Genomic DNA, 24,603 nt, shown 5'->3' with positions numbered 1-24,603 from the left:
CACATCAGTTTTTCAAATTAAAATTTCAATACTTAAATTTTTATATGATTAAATAAATCTCACACTGGGACAACTAGCGCATCATCATCTCCGTACTGACATCATGGCAAAGTTGCGCTATGGCTCCACAACAGACGATCCGTGGATGTACCTGATCGTAGTTGTACTCAGTATCTTCGTCGCGTAGTGCTGTTTTCACCTTTGTTCTCTGTTTAATGGCCGAGAAACTTTTAAATATTCTTACAGGTCAGTTGGGCTCCAATTACGACCTTGTAGTGCTTCGCTAAAGCACTCCTGTGGCTAACTCTCTTCAAGTATATTGATGAATAACCATGATACTTAACTACCGCCCGCATCTCGTGGTCGTGCGGTAGCGTTCTGGCTTCCCACGCCCGGGTTCGCGGGTTCGATTCCCGACGGGGTCAGGGATTTTCTCTGCCTCGTGATGGCTGGGTGTTGTGTGCTGTCCTTAGGTTAGTTAGGTTTAAGTAGTTCTAAGTTCTAGGGGACTGATGACCATAGATGTTAAGTCCCATAGTGCTCAGAGCCACTTGAACCATTTGAAGTTAACTACCACCACAACGGTTAAAATGATGGTACCGATATTAGTTAGCTGATTCATGACAGTTGAAAAATACAAAACGAGAAGGTCTCCAGGCCGTGTGTAAATTAATAATTGATGTGTATGGTAACATGCTGGTAATTAACATATTATGGCTTGCATTTTTTGCACAGAAAGATTTCCATAAATAGAAATAGTGTTTCGTCCACAGCTCCGTTAGTAGGAAAACAACGGGAATTTTAAATTGGCGATGAAAAATCATTTGAAATAAGGAGAACAAAGTTATTTCACATTTTATTGGAAGACGGCCATTGTGGTATCATCCGCCAGGTTCCGTACTTGTCGCGATCCGACACAAGACGCCGATCGATCTGGGATCCCATTAGCCGTAACGCGGCAATTACGCCTATTTAAGTGGAAGACAATCCATGAACGGCGCAATAGTCTTGATTTCCCCATACGTGTTTTCACGGCTTCGGTCCCTTAGAAAAAATCTCGAATGATTGGCGGTTCCTGTCGGACGAGGATGTGAAGCAGGCAGTTACAGACTTCTCTAGGCAGCAGGTGACGCTGTTTTACCAAAGTGGTATAATCAACGTGGTGCGTGGTTGGGATAATGCCTCAGAGCTCATTGCGTTTTTGCCAGATTGGTACGCCGATTCTGGAATGTACGGCCTTTGAACGGAAACCATTTGATCGCCTCTTATAATTCGCGTAGTCGCTAATATTTGAATTGTGTTAGGTGTTGAGGGGGAGGGGGGGAGGGGGAGTGATATGGTGGTGAGAGTGCGTTTGGAGGCCACTTTTGTAGATTGTCTTTAATAACTCGAAATCCATGGTCTCTAGCAAAAACTCATCCCAAAAGTAAACTACATTAAATTTCAGATTAAAATGGTCCTATTCATTTTTATCTCTATGACTAATAGGCTGTGGAAACAGAACGAGAGATTTCCGAAAATTTCGTGCGAAGCGTATGTGCTGTAGATTTTATTGTTTTTATGGGCCAATTTGAGGTATGTTTTCGATTTTGTAGTCCACTAGTGTTGCTCTAGACGTTGTCTACACCACTGCTTTTTTATTTTTTATTTATTTGCGCGCAGAAACAACTGAGGTCAAAAGCGCCAGTGTCAGAACCTTAGAACACTAATAAGGAAAATAATTTAAAAGCGACTACACGTGAAGCCCAAACGACGGAAGGAAAGAGAGCTAAAAACGAGGGCTTCGTCTGGAAGAAAGGTCCATAAAATACGCCGTAGGGACAGTGGATGTTTCAAAACAAAGATTAAATGTCCATCACCATACTATTACGATGGATAAAAAGTACGACGCGGGCGATAACTCAGACGGCAGACATACACTGGAGCGCAAGCAGTTAAAAAAGGCGCACTCAGTCAGGAAATAGTGAACGTCAAATTTTGATGTCAAAGAGCACAAAATGGTGGGGGATCACACTTAACAAATGGCAATGACTAAAGAGGCAGTGCCCAATACGCAAACAAGCAAAAATGAACCCGCAACGAGAGGACCGAGAGGAGGTCGGCCAAGCCGCTGGGAGACGTTTAACTCCCCCGGAACTGGTTTCCGTGAAGAGAAGACTAATAGAGATGCCAAAGTTACACCATCTGCCGACAGAAGGCAACATCATTGTCGTACATTGTAAACATTTATCGTTTACACTATGTATTAGTACTTGTGGTCGGAGAGATTAGGACTACAACACTGGACATTAGGGCGATATCTAATGATTCAGAACTGTACCCCGATACGTCTCTTCTTGCAGCAAAAATACTACCGACGAAAACTTATCACGTCCCCACGACTCTGAATGGTTACCGCCCTGTCAGGCGCAGCTGTACAAGAGTGCCTTAGCCAACTCATGATGGCACGTGGTTGGAAACGAAAAAGGTATAAATGATTGAAAGAGAACAGCACGACGCCTCATGAGCCACAAACTGAAATGTTGGGGGCGTTTAGGGACTGCAGCACAATGTCGCTGGAAGCTGTCACAGCCAGAGATCTCGTCAGCGTGTGGGACGCGAGAGGAGCGGAGGCGCTGTTAACGAGCGATAGACACCTGTCTCCCTCTTGACAGGCGACTCTGGAGAGTCCGGCGGCATCGACCCGTCGTGGTCGAAGCGGAGGCTGCGTCGAACTCCATGGCCGCTTTGACTGAATCTAGGCCAGCGCTGTCATTTGCAAACCTAATAAGACTGACGTTTATATGCGGAGGCCGACAGAAGTATTCGAAACTTACAGTACTTTACATTGTACGTATTATAAAAAATTCTATATTATTTAGTAGTGTTGAAATTATAAACGTATAAGCGATACCATTTTGTGTCTCAGGAATAATAAACAAGCAACACTTTTTTTCTCGGCCAGTTTCGGTTGACGTGTTGTAGGACATAGTGGAAAATTCCCACTTCAGCTGCTGTGCTTTCTTTAAGTTCAGTCAGGAATCGGCCCTATAAGTAGCTTTAAAAATGACGACCGTATTGCAGGTGCGATCCAAGCAAAAGTGATGTCCTCTGTCATGGTGCAACCATCAACTCTGAAGTGTATTGCGCTACCTTCATGAAACTGAACAAACAACTTTGCGTGTTCGTCGCCACAAAAATGGAAACGAACTTTTCCTGCTCCACGCCACCGTTAGGTCGCACGCAAGTCTGCGCACCACAGACAGAGGCTCACAGAACTTCGTTAGACCGTTCTTCCTCATTCACGCTACAGCCCAGATCTCAGATCTCCCGACTACAATCTGTTTGGCCCAGTGAAGGATGCAGTGTGCGGGAAGCAGTACGAAGGTGATGGGGAGGTTGCTGATGCAGCGAGATTTTGTTCCGACGTCGACGAGTAGGATGGCTCAATGCGATCATACAGGCCCTCCCAGTAAAGTGGCGTAAAAAGACCGTCGCATTGAAAGAAAATTATGGTGAAAAATAGAGTTTTGTAGCCAAAAGAGTGGAGAATAACGTTGTATTGGAATTCTGAATGAAATAAATCTCCTTTCAGAAGAAAAAGTGTTGCATTACCTACTGAGCGCCCCTCCCACACTTCAAGTCTCTTAACTGACTTATTTATCATGTAATCGATGCTGTATTTATACTGCGGTCCCATTTATAGTACGCCATAATGTTTCGAACATACTCAGACCAGAAGAGAGAGACACATAATGCGATTCGTGATTCATGCCCCCCATCATACATAAAATGTATTCGTACTATCCCTCGCAATAATTGCTCGCTGTTTTGGCGTACTCATGAAAGGAGGCATAAAGACAACGAGACAAATATTGTAATTACACAGTACAAATAACACCAACTACGACATGGTCTATGTGACGATGCTGTGCTGACTATATTTCTATGTTTTGACAATGCCATTATGGCCTTATCACTTTAGGACATGGTGTAAAAAAGATCTGAGGATGGTCACTACGGACTGAAACCGGTCATCGTCTAAAGAATTGATTTTCTGGCATAAAAAACATTTGAGTACAAACAACACAAATACTTCTACAAAATCGCAGTCATCAGAAGCCGCGGTGGAGGCTGCGCCGAACTTCGTGGATGCTTCGATTGAATTTAGGCAACTGCTGTCATTTGGAAGCAACCAGCCGGATTCTCAAAAGACATGCGTTGCACACAGATTCCGATAGAAGTATTTAAATACTATAATACTATACAATGTATGTATTATTAACAAGGCAATATTTATTCAGTAGCGTTGAATTTTTAAATATATGAATTTTCCCATCGTCTATCTCAGAAACTATACTTAAAATATGATATTTCGTGTATTTATCACACTGTATGTACTACATTTATCACGCGCTCTCACTTATAGAACACCCTACGTTTCCCAACGCATCCACACGAATAGAGAGACACGTGCTCTGAGGCATGCTTTTTGCCTCCACCTCACAGCTGTTATGTCAGTTATATCCCTAATGTTCCTCGCAACAGTCGCTCGTTACTGTAATGTAATTGTAAGCGCTCAAAAGTAAAGCTGGGCGTAATGATAAGGAGACAACGGCTGAAGAGAGAAATGTTGTAATTAATCTGTACAAACAAAACAAATCGCCCTCCGAAATTGCCAGTGCATTCGACAGAAGCCGAACTATGGTGTTCTGCACCATTCAGCGCTTCAAACAGACTAATAGTGTTGTTCAAAAAATGGTTCAAATGGCTCTGAACACTATGCGACTTAACTTCTGAGGTCATCAGTCGCCTATAACTTAGAACTAATTAAACCTAACTAACCTAAGGACATCACACTCATCCATGCCCGAGGCAGGATTCGAACCTGCGACCGTAGCGGTCGCTCGGTTCGAGACTGCAGCGCCTAGAACCGCACGGCCACTCCGGCCGGCTAATAGTGTTGTGAATAAGACGAAACGTGCCGCTCCTTCTAAGCTTACTAATACAGACAGGAAGCAAATAATAAAAAGTCTGAAGAAAAATCCAAGGGAGATGGCATCTGAAATGAAAGGAAGCCTTGAACCATATTCTGACAGTATGGTCCACACATGAACAGCTGAATGGGTCTTAAATAATACAGGCTACAGTGCCCGTGTTCCTGGGAGGAGACCATGTCAGTCGTGTCAGTCAAAATACGCAAGTTGAATGTGCTAACTAGTCTGTGATGTAAACAACAAAATTCTGAGACCACGTTCTCTGGACGGAGAAGGGCACTTTCTGCTTACACAAGGGTAATGGACGTGGTACAGTGTGGAGGCTACCAATTACAGAAAGATAACCTAAGAACACGGTATCTACAGTAAACATGGAGGCAGCAACTTGATGGTTTGGCTTCATCAGGCACTGGGGAACCAGTGTGGTTAGATAGGATCATGAGCAAGTTTGAATACAAGATCAGTCTCGAAAACGATGTTACGAAGTGTGCAGAGAGGCTGGAATTAGGAAATGAGTATGACATCCAGCATAACAACGATCCAAGGCATACTGTTGAAATTGTGAGGTTCTGGATAGTATACAACACTCCCCACACTTTGGAGTAGCAAGGTTTAAATCCTATAGAGAACGTCTGGAATTAATTCTAAGACAGTGATAGGAAACATCACATCAGAATTAAAGACCATCTGGAAGAACGTCTTCAAAGAGAGTGGGGAAACATAGACTCTGCAGTCACCAAAAAAACATGTGCATTCAATTTCCAAAAGAGTAACGGTGATAATTCATAGAAAAAAGATGATGCTAGCTGTTCGCTATACGAGTACATTTGTCCAGATGTAAACAACTTATTCTCGTTCATTCTGGAACTGGAAGTGTGTTCCAGGTGATTTTGTTGAGTTTATATGTTGGGTAGAACATTCAACTTTATTTTATTCCCGTTGTATTTTTGTCTACTTTCTTTGCATAAGTATAGAAACCATAGAACTGGTAAGAATGTTTACGTTCGAATAATTTGTCTGGCTGTGTATGTACTTCCTGATAGTTTCGCTGCACAAGTGTACATGCCTTGTCTACAATTCCTAACCTGGTTCACTTTCTCATATAGGGAAAAACACACACTTAACGAGCATTTAATCATTACCACATACAGGGGATATTCGATCTTGGAAAGTCACCCTGCTGATTTACGGTTCATTATTTCATTCTATATATTAATGCTCATTAATAATGGTCCTAAAACATTAATGCTTTAAACATCGACACTCAAGGATTAATTTATAAAATGGCGTAAGAAGCAACTTACAAATATATATCAGATAACACTTACTTAATTAATATAGCATTATTTAATATTAAGCATCCAACTACTTTCTGTAAATACGTATAAAATTAATTAGAGAAATCTATTGCGGTGTTGATAGAGAACATATAATGATTGGGCGGTCTTTCATAAGCTGACGATATGGATACACAACCCAAAGGTACGAAGAACCAAGCATTCAGAATTGTCCTTCTTTACCTATTACACTTCTTAGGTGCAGCTCACTGCGTGTAGGAGAGGCCCTGTATCAAATATTTACAAGTTGCGGAGCACCAAGCATTCAGAATTGTCGTTGATGGAGTTTGTCTTACGCGTACTTTGCCTTGCTCGAAGGCATATTTCCCTGACATTTCGTCTTCGGATGCTGAAGACATCATCATTGGCTACAACGACTCAGAAAGCAGCTTCAATCTCAAACACGCTCAGCAAGCCGAACTGTTTATACGCATCAATGCAAAGATCGCATTTTATGGTGTCACGCCGACGTGGACTTCTTGAGTTTGTTTCATATTATAGATAATTTCTAAGCCATGAAAGCTCTGTTCAGTACGTCCGAAAATGAGATAAGCATTAACTGAAAACTTTAGAAGAAAAGAAGTGCTGATTTAAAGGAATAACGTTGGAACTCTTACTTGAGAAAGAATACCTACGAAATTTTCTACGTTTGTACTACGGCCTGCATAAGGGATATATAAAGATAGGTGACTAGGCGTCAGTGCATAACGAGACATATGGACACTCAGTTATCCCCACATTCCAAACACAATAGATACTGGACACAAACTTCGAAGTAATCAACACAATGTAACGTAAAATTAGACTGTTTATTTGTAAACGTAAAAGTAAATTCAATATCCCCAAGCATATTGGACTCATCAATTCATACATCATACTACTTATCCTGATTCATGTCGTCACCTTGCGGTGTACATTTTTCGTTCGTCTCCATATTTTATGTATGTGTCCCTATAATGTCTTTTCATGCTACGCTGTCATTTTCTTAAAGGTAACTAATCTCCTGTGACATTCTGTTCAGTGCGGAATTATAGTTTACCATATTGTCTTTTGTGTTTCATAAGTTGGCTGAGAATTCTGTAGGTAAAATTAGTAAGCAGTCGACTTTAGCAGCATGAATCCTATAACAAAGTGAATTCGAAATAAATAATAAACTTCGAGTATATTATAAAACAATGACGTCTGATATGGACTCCAGGGTTCGTCCTTACATTTGATGTCAAGAAACCATCCTTCCTTATTATGTTGGTTATACCTGTCACCTTGTTCAAGACTGAAAACAATAAAAAACAACTGATTATAGTGGTTTGAAGATGTTTCAATTATTTTAGAGACAAAGAGAGAGCACCGCCTGCAGAAAGCCTCTGTAAAATAACTGTTAGTTATTTTGCATTTAAGTTGAACGTTTGACTGTCAGGTAATTACAAACGGTTTAACGGATGTTGAAGGAATCTTCGGTTTGTATAATGAAATATTTTCATCGCATCGCTATGCACATTATGTTTAGTTCTTTAGTATCACATACTTCCTGGAAATTAACGGTTGTGAAAAACTACCTTACATTGCATTCGACTGTATTTTTTTTATTTTAACGTTAATAAACATTGCCGATGCTCGTTCAGTCTATATTTGAATGTAAATAAGGCAATATCTCGTAGAAAATGGCAACGTAAATTGTTTTCTAACAGGTTACCGTTTTCGAAAGGGATTTTACGAATCGTTAATCTGCCTGCAATCTTAGCATATAATCAGATGACATTCGGTACTAAAGTTTTGGTGAACTAAATAACGTTTTTAAAAACAAAGATTCAGTTGTGTTTGGGAAGGATAGACTGCATCTGAGAGACACTCGATCTGAAGACAAAAACTATTCAGAAGATGAGAATGATTAAGCAATTTGGTTCTGACGGACATAAGCTTGCACTTACATGATACAATCGATATTTTATGAACAGAAAACACTGAATGTTGTAGTAATTTTATTAGTACACATTGATTCCCCAATTGAATACTGCGTAAGTAGAAAATTTTTTATTTCGTTGTGTTAAGATGTCTTAGAAACGAACAAAATCTTTGTTACTAGAGAGTTTTGCATTCCAGTTGATTTTTCGCAATAGCGACTAGATTTGATAGTCTAAATCGAATTACATGAAACCATGTAACTTGTTGGTTAAAACTTTTATCATATCTTACAGGGTCACCAGCTCTTATTCCCAAAGTTCCAGCACCGTTGCAGAATACGCCTTATCAGAGTAATAGTTACTTCGCTGACCCGTTATATGAATAACTTTGGAAAAATCTCGTAATTTTACAGGATATAGAGGGAAGTTTTAACGATAAAATAAGCGTGTGTGTACATAAATCCCTGCATATTTTCGAAATCAGGGCTTCGTGTTAGTTTTGGTATCCCCTATAATCGCTTAGGCTAGCAAATTAGCCCTTAGACTGCAAGTCGGTACTTGTAACGCCATTCAGTTTCAGTCGATCACTTAATTCATACATCTTTTGAACACACTCTTCCATTTTTTCCTCATGACTGTTGAGCTACATTTATACACATTTGTTATGACTGAACGAGTGACACTACGACTGCATGAACACTCTTCCATGTAACAATTTGTATAAGACACTAATTAAATAGTTTCTTCCCAAATAATGCGCATAAATGGTATAAGTAAATTTACCTATTTCTCTCCAAACTTTTATTTGGTATGCTCCATATTTGCGAATGGTGTTAAGGTTGGAAATCATCAGAAAAATACGTAATGATCAAAATTTGTGACGTAGCCCCATACTAGATTGATACGATTGTAAACTATGGCAGGAGCCAGTCTATTCGACTGACATTCTGTTTTAGAAAAAGGCCGCCGGAATCGAATCGAAAAAACAATAATTCGCATACTTAGGTAACAGAATATTTTCTCCCTTATCAGCAACTTCACTGGGAACAGAAACAGTGAATTAAATATTAATGAAGTAGGGAAACATTCCGGAAGTCTTGACAGGTATATTTTAGCAACGCCAGATATTCATCAGAGGTTCGTGACTGCTACCGATACGTGGAAATTTCCCAGCCAGTAACGTTATATTTCTCTTTCGCAGACGATAAACTATTTCTAACTCTTCTACTCAACTTCAGTGGCAGAAAGCAGCGCAAATGTTTCTACATACACTGTCGTCAAAAAGTATTAGAACATATCTGTAGTATATGTTTCATTTAAGTGATGAAACAAGCAAAAATATAACGGTCATTCAAAAATTTTGTACGTTTAATGGCGTTGCTGCAGTGTACATGCAACATAACGCCACGCCAGTACGCGTATATGAGCACCGACATATTGGCAAGTTATTAGTGTGGCATTCGTGTCTTCCCGACCTCGGTGCGGTAAGTGCGGAAACGGGAAAATGGCGATTTTATTACCAAATGCAGCCAAACAGAACCAACTTTCTGTTGTAGTCAATAAAATTCTTCTGGGTTTGAGGCCACATCGTCATCTATAAAATTCCGGCGTTTCGGCGACTGTTGCAAGACGCCTTCCACAGGGTGTACAGCAACACCGGCAAACTTCCATCGCAGAATAAAGAATGTGTACTCGTACGGGGCAGCATGTACGTCGAAAAAGACTGTTACCGAACGATGAACCAAGTTCATGATAAAACAAGCCCCCATATAGTAAATGTTGCAACGTGGAACTTACGCCAAATCAAGTGGGAGACATTCGAGCACCCGTCCTACAGTCTTTATCTCTCCCCATTGTGATTATCATATCTTCAGTCACTTAATGAAGGCCTCGAATGGTCGACTGTTCCCGTCGGACGTTGATGTGCAGCAGACAGTTACAGACATCTTCACGCAGCAGGACACGGCGTTTTACCAATCAGTATCTCCAACCTCGTGCGTCGATGGGAGCATTGTCTCAATGCTCACGGCGGTTTTGCCTGATCGGCGTACCGGTTCTCAACTCTACAGCCTTCGAACGGCTACTTTCTTATCATCCCTTATATTACATAGGTAAGCTAAACAACGTTAGTGTAAGTGAAGCAAACAGTACAGTCCAGTACTCACTCCATTTTGAGGTAGTTACACGTGAGCAGTTCTGGCCGCTTCCTTAAAAGTGTATGTAGCTCCAGAAATCATCTTATTTTTGTCTTCGGCCTGTTTAATACAAATTACTGCTCAAGACCTGAAATCGAGAGAGATAAAAAAGAAATGAAACATGACATTTATTTAGAAAAGAGCTATAAATCGGGGGAACGTCAATAATACACATTTATTTATGGTACTGTTACGAACTTAAATAGTTACATCGTACGCTCCTTTGGATGGCCACACTTCTACAGTCGCCATTATATGTAAATAACTGTTTCCTCTGTCTTATACTAATTGCAATTTAAGAGAATGTTAAACCAAATGCATTTCAAATAATCGTTGATGGTTTTTCTTTTGAAAATGGCGTATACAAAACATATTATATATGCAATATTTCTTGAACCACACTTACGATATTTTGTCAATAAAAACTAAACACGTCTTGCGTAAAATTGTCCCCAATTGCATTAAGTATAATACAGAAAAGAAATTAGTAATTAATATCTCCAACGTTTTTAAGCATAGTATGCATATCAATTTCAAACTTCGTAAAGAAAATTCGGGTGGTAAAATAGTTTAAAGTTTTTTCTTAAGTGCCTTTATGTATGCTCTTGGAGGTAAAATTTAAATTAGGCGTGAGGTTCTTGAGCAGTGTTATCGGACGGTGTACGCTGTGTTTAACGTTGCGTACCTTTGTGGGTAAGTCACAATGCTCTTGATCAGTTTTTTCATATTATATCCTTTTATATTGTTATTAAAGATAAAGTGGTGGCTCGTTTTTTTTTTCATTTCATTTTTTCTCTGCGAGATGAAATTGGAGAATAACGTGTTTCACTTGCTTTATTTCTGAAGCATCTTCAAGTGCGGCTTTGCAGATAAAGTTTACAAACTGCGAAACAGGACCAGCTGCTGCTGTATTGGAACGCATGCGGTCGTTTATCTTAAAGGCATTAATCTCCCGTCAGAGATATTAAAATTATAGTCCTTGCATGTCTGGTCAAGACAACGCGTATCACATTGCCCTTTTGTAGATGAATAGCACGTTATCACACCATTTTCAAGCAGTTAGATAAGCGATTGAAGTTATTTTGTAAATTAGTCTCTTATTCCATGAAAAATTTCCACAACGTTTCGCAATGCCGGGGAAGAGAAAAATTTACGGGTTATTAACTTAATTTGCATTTAAAAATATCTCAATTCTGATCATTTACAGACGATTTCACCTAACAGAATATTGAGTTGGCATAACAAAAATTGATGTATAGACTTTTTCAGTAAATAAGCTGGTGCGATTAATTAAATTTTCCTGTCGCATCGCCCCTGGGTGGACCATTTGTCAGTTTTATAGTTCCATTGCTTATCAAAACCATCTGGGACGTACATGTTTGTATGAGACAGAACACATTTCGGATCTCTATTGATTCCTGTATCGTATAATGACGCAGGATGAGGCTATCAGTCCTCGAAATCGGTAGCGTGCAGAACTAACACCAATTTGCACATGTGAAATAAAAACGAAAAAAAAGGTTGCTCTTCATAGCTGAGGCCAGCATACAGGGAACCTCAAAATGCTTAATTCGATTTCATGAGACTACATTTTTTAACATGAAGATAGAAACTTGAGGTGAATCGTAGTATACGCCTCGGAAATAAAGGTTGCCTCGGCACCAGTTTTAAACTGCCTCTTCATGTTGTTGTCAACGGCCATGTGGCAGTGGTTGTACCGGTTCGTATCCGATCACCAAAGTTAAGCACTGTCTGGCGTGGTTGGCACGTGGATGGATCTCTATTCGGGCCACTATGCGATGTTAACCTACTGGGCGGCGCTCATCCTCGTGATTCCACTTGAGGAGCTATTTCATCGAGTTACAGCGGCTCCAGGATACGAAAACTGCCAGCTACCGGGGGACGGTGTGCTGACCCCACGCCTCTCCATGTTCGCATCAAATGACGCCAGTCGACTGAGAATAACACGGCGATTGGTCGATACCGTTGGGACGTCTGCCGTCTATTCGGAAGGAGTTTCTTATGGTTGCTTGTAGGGGTCTCCAAGGTGTAGCTAGATCGCCTGTTCGTTTATTACGCTGTGGGTGTCACTTTCTGACAAAGGTCATGTAACAACAAATTGTGTTTTGCGTCCTCCGTTTCAATAGTTTAGAACTCCGCGACGTGATTTGCATCAGGACTACGGCACTGTACCTACTACAGCGCAGGGGGCGTATTGATATCGCATTGCATCGATGGCCTCCAACGGCGCCTATTTTCACGATAAGTTAGCTTTTTTTGGGAGGGGGGGGGGTTAAATAATTTGTGTAATCTCCTGTGTTGCCAAAAATTCTGATGAACTACAACGCCGCATAGCCACTGCAGTGAACTCAGTAGCTCCAGATACACTCGTAAAATTATGGAATGAACTGGTCTATCAACTATTAAGTATAGTTCAGTAAAGGCCCACACACCGTTTTGACAGCCTAGACATTATCAAATGGCACAGGTTTCTGGGACGATATGTGCGTCAGACTTGTCGATCAAGATTTATTTATGGTCTGTTGATACTGACTATGCTGTAGGAACAGCTATAGCCCTTAAACGATGTGTGTGAACTTTTACTGAAATATTGTTGGTTGTGGAATGTCATGTACTCACTGATGGTCTGCGACAATAGCACGACAGATGTGTACGAGTTGTTAACGTCCGTTTGGTGCACGTTGAATATCTGGAAGTTGAATAAAAACTTTGATCCCAGACTTATGTCTGAAATTATACATAATTTATTGAATATTCATACTGTATACCACAAGTGTTTACACACAGTTGTTAAAGTACTGAAAATATAAAAATAAAGGAAAAGTTCAATAGTTTCCAATAGCTGTATTTGAAGTTCGTTAGACTCTGACACAACCGCTTAGAAACTTTTAAGTTGCACCTTCTGCTGTATATCCACAGAGAAATTTTCATAAATAAATACCTTGATAATAGCGTAATGGGGAATTTCTGTAATGTTCCCCAACGTTTCATTCGCATGCACACAAGATATTCACCTTTAAAATCACTTATTTTGAAAATAAAAGCTTTGCAGTCCGTTGCATAAGTTGGTATTGACTCCAACTTTCTTCTTTGATTCATGTATATGAAAGAGTACAGATATTGATACCGTTACGATGTATCGAATCTAATTCTTTGCGTTCTTCCCTGGACCAAAAACCCAGATAGTGTGGAGTTCCCCCTCGGCTAGGGAGAGGCGTGAGCGTTTTTGGCCCCTGCAGGGGAAGCGAGTAGACAGTTTCTCCGTGTGGGCGGCTGATGTGGTGAACACGTTAGAGTCGGGACGCGGACAAGGTGATGTTAATAGGGACAAACATAATTTATTCCAAGGTTATTGTCCAGTGCCTGTAAGAGAAAATTTTTCCCGTCTAGAGACATATCATTTCGCACCTCTCCCTATGTATATTCATATGAATTACTTATGATTCGGCACCACTGTCCGCTTTGAGTCTCTCCCTCATACATTAGCTACCATTCCTTGGGCTCTATATCCTGTACAGTGGAAATGACTTGTTGTCACTACTAACATGTTACACTCGGTGTAAAAATTTTACTAGGGGCGCCTCTGGGGCCCCATTCAGCTTATCGCCCTAAGCGGCCCCTTCTGTCGCTCCATCCCTAAACAGACCCAGTGCAATATGGAACAGTAAGACTGTTATCACGGTGCCCGAACAGGATCAAAAATGACAGGGACTACTCACCTGAAAATATGAATAATGTGTGTGGTCATGTATTCTAAGTAGAGTTTAAATCGACATGGAGACTTTCTCTTGAAAACAAGACATAATTAACACATTGTCAATCACAAGTGAGAGTGCTAGTGACACATTCACTCATCAAATAATAGAAGCTTTAAGTAACAAGATATCACCATTGGTATATAAAAAATGTTAATCTCTTAAACAAACTCAAGTTTTCTGGACATGGTAGTATTAGGCACTGCTAGTTTGAATCATACTTAAAAAACCGAATGCAGAAGGTTGTGAGAGTAATTCAGACAATGTCAGAAGGATTGGAAATTTTAGTGCCTGGAGATAAATTATAAGGGGACTCCCACAAGGTTCAATTTTGGGTCCACTCCTACTCCTTATTGTGTCATTGATGTTCCACTTAGCATTCAACAAGCAGATTTTTTTTTCAGACAGCACTAGTGTTATAATAAATCTCATTAGGAATAAAGCTACGGAGGAGATTGTTAGCGAACATTTTCAAAAAATTATTCAGTCATTCTCTGAAAATATATTCTTCCTAAATTTAAAAAAAAACACACAAATTGTATTCCATTTGGTGGAACAGATAGAGTCATACCAATAGTTGACGTCGGAAATAAACAGTAATCAATAAATTGAGTAGAATCCTGCAAATTTTTGGGTGCCAATATTGATGAGACCTTGAACTGGAAGAAGCATATACTCAGCTTCTCACACAGTTGAGTTCAGCTACTTCTTGAAATTTGTATTCTTGGAAACCAACCAATTAACATTTTGACATATTTTACGTATTTCCGCCCAACGATGTCTTATGGTATAGCACCATGGGGTGAGTCATCTCTTCAAAACTAAGCTATAAACTGTACAAAAGTAAGCAGCAGGGATAGTATACGGTGTTCCCCTGCAGTCATCATGTATGTACTCGTTCAAGGTTTAATGCATTTTAACTGCACTATCACAACACATATATTTGCTAATGAAATTTTTCACAAATTATCCATTACAATTCGAACAGAACAGTGATGTGCACACCTGAAGCACTAACGAGAAAAACGATATTTATTACCCATTATTAAAGTTGTGAGAGGCTCGGAAAGCACTTCAGTATGCAACTGCAAAAATCTTTGATCTTTTACACAATAACGTATAATGCCTGACAGGTAGCAAATCAAGTTTTAAATTTAAGTCAAAATCACTTCTCCTGAATAACTACTTCTGCTTGATTTCTGCTTAAAAATTGGTAACTAGTAAAAGAAAAATTCTTACGTACTGTTGCATGAGTAGGACTAAAATAAAAATGGGTTTGTTGATTTTAACACTGTTATTTACAGACATCCACTAAACTAACTCGTTCCACATCATTTCGATAAAAAGAATCCTTCAAATGATCTATGGAACGTGTAACTAATTAACTAACCAGATTGTTCAATTTAAAAATCACTTTTCAACATGATACTTTCAGTGAGTCAGTTATACTGAAGAGTGACAGCAACAGACTGAGGAGACATGTAACACATAGGTAGACGTTCATGGTACTTATTGCGGTGATACGTGTATCTCGGTAGCGAGTTGTCAGGTAGTGCTGTCTAGAAATAGTCCAATGCCGAATCAATAAGACAGAAAACAACAGGTCGAAATTTTGTACTGACCTGATGAACAGTTCATTAAATAGTCAAACAACGGGGCAACGTCCATAGAAGATATGGCGTTGTGAAATAGCATGACTACATTTGAAACACTCTGTATTGTGAACTGGCATACTTCATGCCAGCGGGACAGTCGGCTCTTCACCCTCGGAACAGCGGGAAGCCTTTATTCGCTCCTGATACGAATGCGGATCCTCCACCAGCACTCCCGGCGGTAATGAGTCAAAGTTCTTTGCCAGCGCCCCTGCCGGATGCCCGTCTAATGAGGCGCCTCGAATGAAGGCGCTAACTGGCGCCGTGTTCCAGAAATTAGGCCCGTTTGAGATTTGCATGCGCCGCATGAGATTACCATATAATAAACATCGGGGCGGCACGCTACACCCATCTCGGGCAACTTGCGCCCGCAATCGAGAGCTCAAGTGCCGCCCGCTCGCCCGCTCGCCCGCTCGCCCTCTCGCCCTCTGGCTCATTGGCGGTGTTGGTGTTATCTTTACGGCGGAGCCACTCGGCGCACGCCGCGTCTGCCGCTAATTCCTCGTCGACGATAGCGTCGATGCTCACACCAGTCGTGTCTCGCCCGTGGCGGTGTCGTGATCACGGGCGCCATTGTCACGCTCCAAGAAAGCTGGCTCGCCAAAACCGCAACATTTCGCACAAGTGGGATCACTACATTCACAGCCTTGTGGCAACAAAAAACTTGAGTTCATTGACTCCAATAAATTCTAAACACAATCAAAATTACATTACTGTACTCCATAATGCGTCAAGAGTACGACTCATAAAAAGCGTGGTTTAATAATTAAATCATAAATACTACTGTACACCTCACTTGGTGGTTGATATTAGAGATAATTCAAGATAATGGGATAGGGAAATCTGCCGTAAATCCAAAGATTTACAAATTAGGAAGGGCGTACGAAGGAAGAAAAAAGACTTGAATGGAAAGTGCATATCTAGACAATCAAAAATAATGCGGTTCAAAAGGCAGTAGCAAAACAGAAAAACAATGATAGCAATTACAGAAAAAATTGATAATCTATTCACGAGAAAGACCTTCAAAAATTGGGCAAGTCATTAATGTGTTGGCCAACTTCTGGCCCTAATGCAAGCAGTTATTCGGCTAGGAAGTTATTGTTGGAATTGTTGAACGTTCCCCTACGGATATCATGCCAAATTCTGTCCATTTGGATCGTTAGATCGCCAAAAAACCTGAGCAGGTTGGAGGGCCCTGCCGATAATGCTCCACACGTTGTCAACTAGGGAAAGATCCGGTGACGTCACTGGATACGATTTTGCAAGCACCAAAACTATTAATAGAAACTCTCGCTGTGAACGTGTGAGCATAGTCTTGCTGAAATATCAGCCTGGGATAGCTTGCTATGAAGAGAAAAAATGGGGAGTAGAATATCAAAGACCTACCGTTGTGCTGCGAGGATGCCGCTCGTGACAACCAAAGGGTCTTGCGATGGAAGGAAATGGTACCCGAGGCCATCACTCCTGGATGATGTGCCGGTGGCGGGCGACAGTCAGCTTGGTATCTTGGTGCCCCACAGCTGTCTTCAGATGTGTCTTCGGCCTGGAATCCCATTGCCTGGAGTAGAACTGTCTTCATTTACGAGTCCCGCTTCGAACAGTACCGATTACCAGCGAAGACGTGTCTGCAGACGCCTCAGACAGTGGCTGGATACCACCGTCATGTAGCCTGCCATACGACCGGATAATCAGGACTGACTGTCTGGGGTGCCATTTCGTTCCACAACAGGACCTCTTTGCTTGTTACAGCACAGCGGTACGTCGACGACATTCTACGTTCCATTTTGTTGCTCTTCATGGGTCATCCTGAGCTTACCTATGAACAATATGATGTTCGCTCGTGCACAGCGAAAGTTTCTACTGTGTTCGTGCTTACCGAACCCTAAGTCGACCAGCATTCATCCTGGATCTCTCCCCAGTTGAGATGGTTGGGAGCAATATGGACAGGGCCCCCAACCACCTCGGAATTTTGACTATTTAACGCTCCAGTTGTACAGACTTTGGCATGATATTCCTCAGGAGAACATCCAAGAAGTCTATCAATCAGTGATAAAACGAACAACTACTTACATAATGGCCGGAGGTGGAGCAACGCTTTATTGACTTGCTCAACCTGTTAAGCTTTTCCTATTGAATAAATCATCCATTTATATTGAATTTGTAATTATTTGTTTGTATCAACTTGTTCATCATATTTACCGATTTTCGTACCGTTAGGATAATTCCTTCGTGGTATGCGCTCTCTCCTTTCTTTTTTTCATAGAATGTACTTCAGGCGAAGATAAGTTGCGATGAAATTTTGTGAGTAGTTGAACTGGTGTCAAATTTTGAAATTCCAGTCTGTCACTGTTCTGCCATGTAGTGAAGCGAATATTTTTTCACCAATTTATTTGATCGTATGGCTTACTTTAAACGAATATTTTTTCACCAATTTATTTGTTCGTATGGCTTACTTTCGGGACACAAGTGCCTGTAGTTGCCAGTTCAAACGAACGAGCGTACTCTGATCAAAGTGTAACTGTTTTCATGTACATGACTGTGCTAGGTGGAGGTGACTGTAGTTGACGAATATAATGAAGACGTCTGGACAGTCTGAAATACAGTGTTAACTCATAGCTTACCACTTTAAAATACCACCATGCACGTATCCAAAATTAGCCTCCCCGTCTGACAGATAAACCTCAAGTAGGCTAAGTGTGTCACCTGATACGTATTCATGACTCGCAACGGAGATATCTGAAATTAATCTACGTCTCCTGCTAAGAACATGACGAGGAAACTACACCAAGACATTTTCACTCCTCATCGACCAGCTAACAGTTGATTAATATTGTATCTAGCACCAAATTCAAACTACCAACTTCCTAAATATACACCAGCTGTCAAATGAGCGTTAACGGCTATAGCTGAAGCCAAGCGTAAACTGAGGAGGATCTCCTTTTCCCAACTGATAATTACTGCTTTCTTTTACCCTGTAAAATGTATTGCTTGTCGAAATCTGCTAACGAACAATCACAGGAATTGGACAAATACGTGGAAACACCGCGAGAAATGCATGCAGCTGCTAGCAGGATGGCATGTCGTGCTATTGTACACTCCTGGAAATGGAGTCTTTAACACTGGTAGCATGCCGCGACAGCGTGGACGTGAACCGTTTGTGCAGTTGACGGACATTGAGCGAGGGCGTATAGTGGGCATGCGGGAGGCCGGGTGGACGTACCGCCGAATTGCTCAACACGTGGGGCGTGAGGTCTCCACAGTACATCGATGTTGTCGCCAGTGGTCGGCGGAAGGTGCACGTGCCCGTCGACCTGGGACCGGACCGCAGCGACGCACGGATGCACGCCAAGACCGTAGGATCCTACGCAGTGCCGTAGGGGACCGCACCGCCACTTCCCAGCAAATTAGGGACACTGTTGCTCCTGGGGTATCGGCGAGGACCATTCGCAACCGTCTCCATGAAGCTGGGCTACGGTCCCGCACACCGTTAGGCCGTCTTCCGCTCACGCCCCAACATCGTGCAGCCCGCCTCCAGTGGTGTCGCGACAGGCGTGAATGGAGGGACGAATGGAGACGTGTCGTCTTCAGCGATGAGAGTCGCTTCTGCCTTGGTGCCAATGATGGTCGTATGCGTGTTTGGCGCCGTGTAGGTGAGCGCCACAATCAGGACTGCATACGACCGAGGCACACAGGGCCAACACCCGGCATCATGGTGTGGGGAGCGATCTCCAACACTGGCCGTACACCACTGGTGATCGTCGAGGGGACACTGAATAGTGCACGGTACATCCAACCCGTCATCGAACCCATCGTTCTATCATTCCTAGACCGGCAAGGGAACTTGCTGTTCCAACAGGACAATGCACGTTCGCATGTATCCCGTGCCACCCAACGTGCTCTAGAAGGTGTAAGTCAACTACCCTGGCCAGCAAGATCTCCGGATCTGTCCCCCATTGAGCATGTTTGGGACTGGATGAAGCGTCGTCTCACGCGGTCTGCACGTCCAGCACGAACGCTGGTCCAACTGAGGCGCCAGGTGGAAATGGCATGGCAAGCCGTTCCACAGGACTACATCCAGCATCTCTACGATCGTCTCCATGGGAGAATAGCAGCCTGCATTGCTGCGAAAGGTGGATATACACTGTACTAGTGCCGACATTGTGCATGCTCTGTTGCCTGTGTGTATGTGCCTGTGGTTCTGTCAGTGTGATCATGTGATGTATCTGACCCCAGGAATGTGTCAATAAAGTTTCCCCTTCCTGGGACAATGAATTCACGGTGTTCTTATTTCAATTTCCAGGAGTGTATTTAACCACGAATGGCACCTGTGCAAAGTCCTCAGTATGTTGCAAACGACGGTACTGTTCAGAATTGTGTAGTTGTGAGCGCATTACGTCGGAGCTAAGTGGAATCGTACGTGGACAAAATTCAGCTTGACGCTAAGCGTCTTTTCAGTGACCCCGCTGCCCTGGGACGAGGATATTTCGCCGAACTAGCAAGGTCTGCTGACTGTATGCTACCTACGCCAGTAAATTGAACGAGTTATTTTCAATTACGAAATCCTAAAATGTCTCTAAGCAGAGAAATAGAAGAGTCAGGAGGTTTATTTTGCTTCACCCATCTCCTTTCACGTGGAGAAGATGATTGGAATATAGATAACACACACTGTATACCTGCTACTGGTCGGGGGCAGAAGCAATAATAATACATCTAACGTCAGCGTCTCTAGCAAAAGTTGTTCCCCATGACTTGATTAATCACCCGTAATCGTTGCAGTTAAAGACTGTGAAACACCCTTTGTATTGTTTCACTCACCCTGAAGGACAGAGCAAGCTGCTTGACTGTGAGAACCGATTTCATTCAGTATTCTTCTTAGGTTAATAATTATTTTACAGTGTTATTCAGCTTTTCTTCTCATAATTTATTTCCCTTAAATGTCGCACAATTTGTTATATCTGTCCTTTCGACTGCACTAGTTCAGCTAGCAGCCTGTATCTGTTTTCATGTGCGATGACCAACCTGACATGTGAAGCATATTTACCTTTTTTTCTTAGCCTCTGCGACAAAGGGTATGCTGGGTAGTTCGAGATCTGGGTAGTTCTAAGAACTTGCTTTCTTTTCTTTATTTCTATTTCTTTTTTTCTTTTCTTCCAGCCAAGTACAACGTGAGCTGATAGTATAGCAGAGTAAATCACTATTAGAAATGAATATCTCTAGATTACCAATACTGTTATTTGTCTTGAAACAAGGACAATCCCCTGAAAACATTCATGGGAACCAATGTATTAGTACCATTTTTAATTTGGTTTTGGACAAAATTAAAACATTCAGCGTGGGTGTGTAATCTTCTAAAGGTACTCATTCGGAAGCGAGAACTGGATATTCACGTATGAGAGACCGACGGAGTACCGAAATATTCGATTTTCATCTAATATCCTGTTTTACAAATACATTTGTGGGAACAATCTATGTAGGAATAGAATTTTACCTATGTATCATTCGTTAAATACTTAAATACACATTACTGGGTTATAGTAATAACAATAAATGTAGTGAAATGTACTCTCATTCTAAATAATTAAGTCTTTAGATACGTTGTAAATGAAGCATACGAGAACGGAAGTTTCAACATATTCTTAATTCAATGATAGTGGAAGGAGATTTTTTTTAATGATGTCTTGCTGCAGCAACAACCAAAGAAAAATCTTTAGTTAGCCATTATAAAAGTCCTGTTTTCTTTGCAGGTGACGGGGATCGTGGGTCGCGCCGATGTGCTGGCTTGTGTTTTCTTATTATTGTCGCTGCTCGCCTATCACGGGTGAGTATTGATGGGAAATCTTTAACTGACATTTGTTATGTAAATAATTTTTCTGCTAGTTTTGCGTCACTAAATATCTCGATAATATGAAGGTATTATTTACTCTGAAATTCTTGTTTAAATACTTCCGTAACAACTGGTAATTCTCGTACAAACGTTGATCATATAACGTATTTTCGACATACTATCGGTTGGAACAGTGACTAATAGACTTAAGAAATAATATGTGCTTTAGTCTGCAAACGCAGTCTTTTTTTTTTTTCGCCTACTAGCTACCAGTTTCGTAGCGCAGTTCCATCGTCAGACCACACCTGCACCCTGCGCGACGATTGCGTCGTCCCAGGGGATGGCCTGAGGACAGTACTGTATAGCAAAACCGGTAACAGTAGGAAAAACAGAAAGACAGTTTCAATTATAGACTAAAACATGCACAGGGTCATTTAGCTTCCCCTAAAAATGTCGTTTTACATCTGGCATTCAAAAACAACGTGCGAGAGTTTCGTAATCTTTCACTCACTACTCTTTAACTGTTAGTCCTACAGAAAGGAGGAACAGGATTTTTTGTAGGAAAGTCCACAAAGAAAAAGTTTTTATGGAGGTATGTTTCCCTAGAGTCCGTAGTTTTCAAGCCATTGATAGAAAAGCTACAAAAATTACGTGCAAACGCACCCCAACTCCCACATTCAGCTCCCACCGGTCAGGATTTCTAGTATGTTGTTCATGGCACTCCCTCTTATCACAGTAGAAAAATTAGCGACTGCACTAGTTGTTTCCCACATACGACCTTTTTTGGTCTTCATTGACCAGCCATGTTACTCCTTAGGCGAGCACTTACGAACTGTAGAGCTGATGTAAGTGTAAGATTTACTTAGACTTTTTTAAAAATTTTAACAGCATACAGTAAACAATTCCTTCGTTATTCGTAAGGCCTCCCGACCACGAAACTAGTGTGTTTGTAGTTTTCACGTAATTTTCACGTAACAATTACGAAAATCCATTTTCTGTCATTAACCTCACGGGCACGTTCAAGTTAATAATATTAACGAAATAGGCGACCATGCTGGTGGCGTAATAGGTCAGTCAATAGAGACCAATAAAGTTAAAATTATCGTGAACAGTTCGCGTCGTCGGAAATTTTTTAATAGCGGTACGAAGGAGAGCCACGAACAACATAGAATAAATCCTGCCTGGTGAGGCTAAGTGTAGGAGTGGAATTGCGTTTGGAGGTCGCTTCTGTACGTTTTCCTTGAATAACTCGGAAACCGCTGCCTGTAGTGAAAACGTATACTAGTACAAAATGTAACTACTTCATATTTCTTATAAAAATATCCTCTTCATTTTTTTCTGTAGAGCATACAGTTTGCACTTAGCGAGCGTGAAAATATGAAAATCTCGTGCGCGGTTTTTGAATGTCAAATTCAACATTGCGGGTTGCATAAAACAACATCGATGGGGACAGCTGAATCGACCTGTATTGTTGATCACACTCGTCTCAATGTTTAGGGTGTTGGAATTTGACAAATGCGTTTAAACTGACTGCCTCGAAGTTTACCACAGTACTTGGGACATTCACCCACGGAGACTGTGCTTGTAACAGAAAACTTCTGAATATCATACACTCGGAAAGACTGTTGTTCTGAACTTTCATTTGAAGATAAAGATCAGAAAAGATGACGCCAATTTGCTTCGAAATATTCTGTTCTTCAGCCGGTAACGCGGTTCCATCAACGTAAGGGAATGCGATCACTGTAACTTAAACGGACATGTTGAGATCTGGACGGCAGGGGCTATCTTCAACTGGAGAGGCTATGCACTCTTTTCCAACAAACTTTATTCTTTGCCCTCCCTCCGTTAGTGAACGAAATTGAATCTATTCTGTTTTATACAACATATACTTAACTGCGAGCTATGTACATAGAAGCGGATGTAAAAGATCAACAAACTCAAATCAGGATACTCATTCACTGTTTACAAACTTCCTAACGATTGGTAACTGCTTGCCGGAGCTGGACTCGGATCAGCAGTCCCTGACATTCCTAGGCAACGCTTACATGGACACAACGATCTTACCATGTTTCATTAACCGACCCAAGAGCTTTGATTTCACGAGTACTCTCCTCGTAAATTTACGAGTAGTTCAGCGGGTTAACGTACCGAATACGAAAGGCAATTGACATGATAGAAGTGATGGTTTCAAAACGTAAACCTATGGTCTTAGAGAAGTAAGTCTTCTCCTCTATGAACAAGGTCAAATCTTAGTATCTCCGATTTCGGATTTTGCTGGTTCCGCGACTGTTGTTCAAATAATTAAAAATTTATAAAAATTAATGAAAAGCCACTCCAGTTGCTGAAAGAAGCTTTCGGCCTGTTTCGGCCTTTATATTAGTACATTATCAAGTATATTTGATAATTACGCTGTAGAGGAGCACGTCAAATGATTTTACATTGTTTCTCTACATCATAACTTTCGGATACGCTTCCTGACGGCCTAATACACTATCCAGCAAATTAATGTGATCACCTGTGAAAAATCTGATTAACCACGTTTCACAGTGCGGACGGTTGCGAGACGTGCAGGAGAGTTCTGGAAGATACCGACCGGGATATGGAGCCACGCCGACTCCAGTGCGGTGGTCAACTCCACTGGGTTTCTCGGTTGAGGATCCGTAATGCGAACAGCCAGATCGAGGTGCTCCCACAGATTCTCGATCAGGTTTAAATTCGCGGAGTTTGGTTACCAGGGGACTACGGTGAATACATCCTGGTCCTCAATGAACCACACACGTGCACTGCGAGTGCGGCGACACATTGCATTGTACAGCTGACAGAAGCCATCGTGTCGCGGAGAAACAAACTGGACGTAGGGGTGGACATGGTTCCCAAGGATATACACACACTAGTATTAATCCACTGCGCCTTTCAGAATGACCAAATCTCCCACGGAATGC

At 41.5% G+C, this 24,603-nt stretch overlaps 1 protein-coding gene across 1 annotated transcript in view; it reads left to right on the top strand.

Annotated features, from left to right (window-relative positions):
• Positions 1-24,603, top strand: part of LOC126095533 (protein O-mannosyl-transferase TMTC1-like) — a 337,583-nt gene that overhangs the window by 14,181 nt on the left and 298,799 nt on the right. Inside the window, exon 2 of the mRNA XM_049910315.1 lies at positions 21,582-21,655. Within this exon, the coding sequence (XP_049766272.1) occupies positions 21,582-21,655 (74 nt within the window). The remainder of the gene's footprint in view (positions 1-21,581; positions 21,656-24,603) is intronic.

The sequence above is a fragment of the Schistocerca cancellata genome, chromosome 8 (assembly GCF_023864275.1).
Source record: "Schistocerca cancellata isolate TAMUIC-IGC-003103 chromosome 8, iqSchCanc2.1, whole genome shotgun sequence".
Classification (NCBI taxonomy): Eukaryota; Metazoa; Arthropoda; class Insecta; order Orthoptera; family Acrididae; genus Schistocerca; species Schistocerca cancellata.
Note: the sequence above shows the minus strand (reverse complement) of the source record. Positions and strands in the feature narration are given on the sequence as shown.